The sequence below is a fragment of the Arachis ipaensis genome, chromosome B01 (assembly GCF_000816755.2).
Source record: "Arachis ipaensis cultivar K30076 chromosome B01, Araip1.1, whole genome shotgun sequence".
Lineage (NCBI taxonomy): Eukaryota > Viridiplantae > Streptophyta > Magnoliopsida > Fabales > Fabaceae > Arachis > Arachis ipaensis.
In genome coordinates, this window is record NC_029785.2 from 128,874,972 (window position 1) to 128,882,157 (window position 7,186).

The window sequence follows — 7,186 nt, forward strand, 5'->3', positions numbered from 1 at the left end:
ATTACAACTTCATTTATGACTATCATGGATGAAAATAAAACACAGGAGCGAAATAAAATAAGCGATGATGATTAACATAAGCTGCAGAAAGTAATCACAAATATCTAGTTAAACTATTTATTTTTGGACCACTTTGATGTAAAGAGTAGTCTCGTCGTTGTTGCAAACTGAAAACCTCAACACAGTGCCAACTCTAAATCCATTGATTTTGGCAAGGGATTTCCAACCTCTTGTCAAGTATAGTTGCACCTTCCTCTTCCTACTCCATCGTAGTCCCAAACTATAGCAGAACCCGTTGTCCATGACAACTTTGACATGATTCAGCCTCAACGGAAATGCTCCTTGTGCAAATTTAAGTGGTATAACCTGTTAATCAGACCATTTTTTGTTTGGATAAATTAGAAAGAAGAAATCTGCACCTCTGCTATAGATACCTAGTTTTAATTAAAATATTATTTCAAGAGTCGGAGATCATACCACTGCGCTATTATCAACTTGGTTAGCTGTCAGGAGTTTAAGGCAAGAGTATATTTCAGGTCCTTGAATCATGACATCAGTTTAATCGATGATGGCAGGGATATGATATTGGGTAAATGCCCTCTTCTGTTCGATACATTCATCTGATAGATGGAGATATGTTACAGTTGTTTGATTGTAAAAAGCTCCTTCTTGGAACTCAGCTGGACCTGCATCATGTATTGGATGATTAAAATAGGTAACATTACCTGGTACATTGGAAGTGTACTTTGGATTGGAGTTAGACTGCCTGAACCCAGTTGCATGTTGATGATGACTAATTTTCTTATAAGAAACCAATTCATTGGAAGGAACAGATTCTTGTGGTTTGGTGTCACCATTTTCGATCCCCTGCATGTAGCTAATTGGCACATTGTCAGGGAATGAAGCTGTCGTATGCTCAACAGGATGGCAGTTCATACCATCAATATTTAGTTGGTGCATTGATAGATTACAGACATTATACAATGCTTGAGGAGTGGTTATGGATGTGACTTTAGAGGATTCTTGCCTGTTGGTTTGGCTAATAATTTGCTCCATATTGTTGCCATATAACTTATATGGGGTCGTGAGAATTCTTTCTAATTCATATAGGTATCTTTAACCTTCATAACCACGAAAACGTCTTCTCCTACGAAAATTAATTTCATCCAACCACCGTCTGTAAGACCATAGCAAGTAACCAAATGTCCAAATTGTCAAAGCTACCTATGATGTAGCCAGTCTCATTACCCTTTCCAACGTTAAGCTCAATCTGGTTATCACTGAGTTCTATGAGGAACATCCTATCCTTCAGTAACTCTCTGTATTTGCGATAAAATAGAGATAGAAGTTCATGCAGAATCTACATATGCATTGCATAGTTATAAGTCATAAAGAATACAGAAAGAAGACTTTTGGAGACTTACGTGAAGAAAATATGGAAAGGGACCATAACAAATAACTCACCGCTAGAGGATCTATGTGAAGGTAAAAGATCCTATCATCATCAAAATCGGGGGGAAGCAATCTTCTATTTTCTGCAGCTGGTGGTGATTGACTCATAATGGGGTTTGAGTTGGTTTTAGGGATCATGGAAGGATTGGGACGATGATTCTTCAACTATGATAATTTTATAATTGCTGAAGTGAAGGCATAACTCTTGTGGGTCAAAAACTAATGGTCAAGGCGGGTGTAAAAGGATGATACTTATGAAAGAATTAATACCAGATGAGTAGAGATGTAGTTACCCTCTTTTGTGCAAGATAGAGATAAGAAAGTATGTTCGTGTTGTCAGAGAAGAGTGAGGATTCCCGGGGTGTTGGTGGAGTTAGGGGATTTAAACCTTTCTTAATAGGCAATGAGATATGCCTTAAAGAAAGTAAGATGCAATAAATTAGTGAGGGTTTCGATGGACCTGGTCTTATGTGTTAGGGTACATACTCTTATTAAGATAGTATAGTTAGTACTTGATTCTAACATTAAGACACGTATCAATTAATGTATCGATTTGGCAAAGGCTACATAAAGCATGTTGAAATGAGGGGAGGTTTGAAAGATTTGTGCATTCAAGAAAGCATGATGCAAAGATAAGTTAATTTGGATTGGTGGTAGTTTATGATATGGTCTTATGAACATAAGAACATGGTGTAGTCATTGCAAATCAACCATTGAATTTTTATAGCTATTTGCATCTGCATGTTAGAGGAATGCATTATTGGAGACCTGCGAAAGTGGCTGTTGTACTTGTTGATGTAGGGAGGATTTGTGTATCAGGAAAAGTCTTGCAAGTTAACATGTTATGGCCACTATTTTATTCAATTGAAAAAACGACAACACAACAGGCACACAGTTGCACTATCGATACAAAATGTGCCCATGCTACACATTCCATACATATGAAGCAAATAAGGGTTGGGTTCAACCACATAGAACACTAACTTAGCGCTAGATAAACTAAAATATAGAATAGGAACAACTCCATGTTAAAAACAACATAGCAAGACAAACAACAAACTAAATACAGGCTTCATCAACCGGCTAATGTCGAATTGACCAGCAACAAATGGATTGGTAGTGGCCATTGAAACGTTACATGAACTATTCCTCCACTGTCTTGTTGGCATTAGCATTGTCACCATTGACAACCTTCCTGCATTTTGAAGATGACGCATTTGAAGAGTCAGGATAAAGTTCGATGAGCTTTTTGGACCAACCTTCACTAATAATTTTCTCCTTTGGGGTGGAGTACCTATCAACATCAGCGGCCAAAATTTTGACAGATGGGGATCTTGTACCCTGTAAAAATGATATAAACTTGTTAAACTAGATCCACATTCTATTCATCAGGATTTTATGAATGGTTGGAAACATGTGACCAACATTATGAGTTTGGACAGAGTCAGTTTGCATGCTGAGGAGTTCTGAGTTCTCAAAGCCTACGGACGGCTACAATGTTAACATATAAAATAATTTAGTTATCTTTAATCAAAAAATAATTCAACATACATACACTATTCATTGGATACCTCGTGCATGTAATGCTTATCCAAAAACTTGGTTAAGACACTTGTCTCCCCACATAGCATAGTGACAATTATCCTGCATGGCTAAAAGGCATTCAGATCTTCCATCTTAACGGCAACTTTGAATAGAAATTTTTGTCCCACCAATGAGTTCAGTTCGGTTTGATATTTCTCATTGATACCACCCTACGTGTATAAAATATGTTAAGCGTCTTGCTAAATTTGGATTAATAATAGTATAATGTACATTTAACCCACAAATTCGATACCTTTGTCAACTGAGCTAGCCTAATATCAGAGGTAGTAACTCCGAGGTGTTTGACCGCCTCTGTGTCGTACAGTAAGAATGAAGCTGCTTCCGTATCGTCAGCCACTCTCATGTTAATGTTGTACCTATAATTGTTGATTTAAAGGTACAGCTTGGAATACTTTGTAAGTGATGTTATTCTAAATATTGAATAAACAACTTGCGGAACCATTCCTAGGAGTGTGAGTGTTTGGATATGTGTCACATTTAGTACAGTGGTATGAATTTTCTGTCACTTTTAATGAGTGAAAGCAATGTTTGCAACTCTTATACCACCATCCATTCTTTGGATCAATTGCAACAACACCAATAGTAGCAAAATTACCACCTTGTTTTTGGTTAGGGTCAGATTCCTATAACTATGAACAAAATTTTTAAAGAAAAATGAGAACATCTATAGCAGCTCACCTCAATTGTCTCTTTAAGCTCTGATATTGACTTGTATGTAGATTGGTTGATGAGGTCATCTTCCAGATTGTATATGGGTTTTGCAGCAAGTTGGGATAGCCTGTTTGCAGGTGGCACCCCAGACATGATAATACTGCAAGAATAAGCTGACGCTAATATTATAGCCAATAGTTTTAGGTACATTACATAATCTCTAACAATGTAACAAACAACTAACTGCCAAAACCTTTGACGAAATTCCTTCACTTCTTTGCGGTTTGCATTTATGTGCAGTATTGAGTTGTAATTGGTATTCGATATACCCATTGTGCCTGTTAGATTTGAAGGATTGTCTAAGACAAATAAACAATCAATATTAATCAAAATACATTCGGAATAAAAACGGTCATGGTAATTAACAACAGTTTGTTTTCAAAGTAATTAACCTTTATATAGATTGAATTTTGCAAATTGCAAGATGAGTATATACTCAGAGGTTGGTTGTTTATCTATATGCTTCACCAACTGAGTAGCAAATTCTTCCCACAGAGTACATCAAATGTTACCTTTTTCCCTATTTCAAAATGGTTCCATATGAGAGCACTTAGAAGGCATAACTTTAAAACGAAAAGCATGTATAATTTTTTGTACTCACTACATGTCTTGAAGCTCAATGACTATGTAAATGCAGGTCTTTTCATTCCTTCTAAATTTGATAATGTCACTCTTGGCAGTAATTAGTCCGATGACATCTGCATGAAAAAATCTAATGAGACGTCAATGCGATAGTAATAACCACAACGAACTAGCATAAAGTTGTGAATATGCCATACCAATAAAATGGGATTGAGCATTGGTGTGATTAAGTATCAGCTCATTGGGAACAAACTGAAACATGTTAATGGGAAATGAATTATCTTGCACGGTCCTAATTTGAGTATCCCTTTTGAAATAAATTTGCTGTGCGTGATTGGTTGGCTTGTACTTCTTGATCGTTTGAAGACAATGAAAAATTTGATATGGTGTATATGTTGCCTTCGGCCAGGTCATCTTCAAATAGCCATCTGTATGGGTTTCTGATGGAGATTTGTATGCGATCCCCCTGCACATAATTGTCAATTTTTCAAATTAACACTAACATATTGCAAAACAAATAGGAAATAAGTATGCACATGATTTTTGATTACCCAAGTTAATAAGTGAATCCATGATATAAGCTTATCAAGTGATCTATAACCACCATGTCCAGCATAGGCTTTTGATATTTCTGTTCGGAATGTCTGACAGACCAGATCTTTATTACCCTTACTTTGATCTTACAACTTGGATTCTCCACGTTAGAGGCAATATCCTTTAGCAGAGTCACTGAAGTGGCCATGATAATGAACTTTCTGAGGAGATTCCAGTGCACAACGATAGCTATCTGAAGATGGTTGGGGTGGTGGAGCAAGCTAGAGGATGGTTGAATTTATATTGGGTAGTCAGCTTCTCACGGGACGGGCCGATGAGGATGCTCAATGTTTCAATGTAGGGAATAAGACAATGATTGCTATGAAAAGTCATTATCATTTGTTGGACTTTTGTGGCTAGTGCAGTGTAATGAACATGCTTCATAGATTGTTAAGCATATAAGACAGAGTAGCAGGTAATTTCTAAGATGTGTAATGTCTCAGCTAAAAAAAGAACTTGGCGTGGTTCCGTGTGCACATTTTGGAGACAATATGTTTTGCGGCCCTTTTGTATGAGTACAGGGTCGAAAAGGAGTGCATGTGTACTGCCAGAAAAATTATTCCAATGTACATCAATAACTTGTTTTGTCTTGTATGCGTAATTGAAATTTAACATTTTGCGAAAAATAAAGGCGACTAAAAAGAATAGGTATAATCCTTATTTAAAAAGCAATTTTTAATATACCCATTAACTGATGATAGTTGAGGCATGAAAAATACAATATTGATGTTTGTTTTAGCGATTATTATGTGCGGGGTAACGAAATAAAATTATTGAGGCACTAATAATTCAATTAACAAAAATATGATAAGTAAGTATATTGACCAAGAGAGAATGATTCCATTCATCTTTGTGACTAACAAAATCGAACCTGAAACGTCCAACAGCAGCAGCCGAGCAACCAAATTCAAAGGAAGTGACAAAAAACAGTGACGATTGATGGAGCATGGGTTGCTATGGCCAAATCTGGCGATCAATTGCAGACATGATTCAAGAAGACCTTATCTCCGTCACTGACCACACGTTGTCGTCGACGGCTGTCATCGATAATGGCAAAGATCTTTGCCGCCGCTAGTAGGTGCTCGCACATTGAGGCATTGATCGAGATGGATGTCGTTGTCATTCTGACCTCGATCCACTCTTGTTTGCATCTTATATCTGAACTTGTGTTTGGATATTCTTGTACTTATGAAGAAAAAAAACAGGGGAATTGCAAGCATGACATAGAGCACTGTTTGAATAAGAGGTTCTGTTTGCTTATAATTACCTTTAGGGTTTTGATTAGTTTTTTCTTTTTTTTTTATGGTTTGGTCATTCTGCTTCTATTTGGACTGGGCAAGTTATAGTTAGTTACTTTAACACAATATACTGGGCCCAATGAATTAATTTACATGTAGGAAAGTTATATAGAGTTATCGTTATTGTTATATAATAACTGGGCCCAACTATGTTACTTGAAGCGAGATGCATGGTATAGGCTAGGCCAAAAAGAATTAAACAATCATGCAATAGATGATGCCTCATGTTTGACTTTTCTTTTAAAATCATACATATGATGAAATGCAGAACATTACTATTTGATTCCTAATTATAGGAATAACATTAGACTGGTCTCAAAAGAATAACTTATTAACGTATGGAAGCACGCATTTGGATTGAACTAAACAAACCCATTAGGCTTATGATATCTCGTAGTTGCCTTGGTATGCAATATATCTATCTAGTGGGATACAATAAATATAAACATAAATTTTTTTATTAGAACTTCATTACATTGTAAGCAAGCAAAAAGACCAAAGGATTAGAGACTATTCAAGCCACACTACATAATTAGCACTCATGAAGGTTACTATTAATAATTTTCCTAACCTAGACCAAGTAATACGTATTTCACTGGTGCTAATAGTCTCGCACTAAAGGCGTAAAACCTGAAAAAACATAAGCATTTCATCATAGACGGATACACTAAAGCGCACAACGCTCCCTCCCTTTAACCTGTGGGCAACAGAGAATCTGCGCCAGCCCCTAGTGAGAAATGCCTCTGATGACCTTGTACTCCTCCATCTAAGCTTCATTAAGACAAGTGGTTTATACATGTCCCAAACATAAATGAAATCCAGCCTTGATGGGAATGCTTGAGAAACAAATGCAGTTGGTAGAAGCTACAAAAAAGATTTGATTCCACCATGAGTTACATTCATAAAAAAATACCGAATAATGTATAAAAGTAAAAGAAATATAT

At 36.4% G+C, this 7,186-nt stretch overlaps 2 protein-coding genes across 2 annotated transcripts; both read right to left on the minus strand.

Annotated features, from left to right (window-relative positions):
* On the minus strand, window positions 2,280-3,955 carry LOC107637948. The gene is made up of 5 exons (XM_021104557.1): window positions 3,736-3,955; window positions 3,290-3,413; window positions 3,024-3,206; window positions 2,878-2,943; window positions 2,280-2,793 (listed from the first exon to the last, which is right to left on the minus strand). The coding sequence occupies exons 3-5, from the start codon at window positions 3,081-3,083 to the stop codon at window positions 2,596-2,598; spliced, it is 324 nt and encodes a 107-aa protein (XP_020960216.1). The 5' UTR covers window positions 3,084-3,206; window positions 3,290-3,413; window positions 3,736-3,955; the 3' UTR covers window positions 2,280-2,595.
* On the minus strand, window positions 4,369-6,249 carry LOC110263370. The gene is made up of 4 exons (XM_021104549.1): window positions 5,770-6,249; window positions 5,422-5,488; window positions 4,548-4,816; window positions 4,369-4,466 (listed from the first exon to the last, which is right to left on the minus strand). Exons 1-4 carry the CDS (start codon window positions 5,786-5,788, stop codon window positions 4,369-4,371), a joined length of 453 nt encoding a protein of 150 aa, XP_020960208.1. The 5' UTR covers window positions 5,789-6,249.

Excerpts from the sequence above, each read along its gene's own strand:
- LOC110263370 (XM_021104549.1), bottom strand. Across the intron at positions 4,817-5,421 it reads AAACATATTGTCTCCAAAAT|GGGGATCGCATACAAATCTC; the intron begins GTGCACACGGAA and ends AATTATGTGCAG. Across the intron at positions 4,467-4,547 it reads TGCTCAATCCCATTTTATTG|ATGTCATCGGACTAATTACT; the intron begins GTATGGCATATT and ends TTTTTCATGCAG.
- LOC107637948 (XM_021104557.1), bottom strand. The coding sequence starts at position 3,083 with ATGCTATGTGGGGAGACAAGTGTCTTAACCAAGTTTTTGGATAAGCAT. Across the intron at positions 2,944-3,023 it reads ATAAGCATTACATGCACGAG|CCGTCCGTAGGCTTTGAGAA; the intron begins GTATCCAATGAA and ends TTAACATTGTAG. Across the intron at positions 2,794-2,877 it reads ACTCTGTCCAAACTCATAAT|GGTACAAGATCCCCATCTGT; the intron begins GTTGGTCACATG and ends TCATTTTTACAG.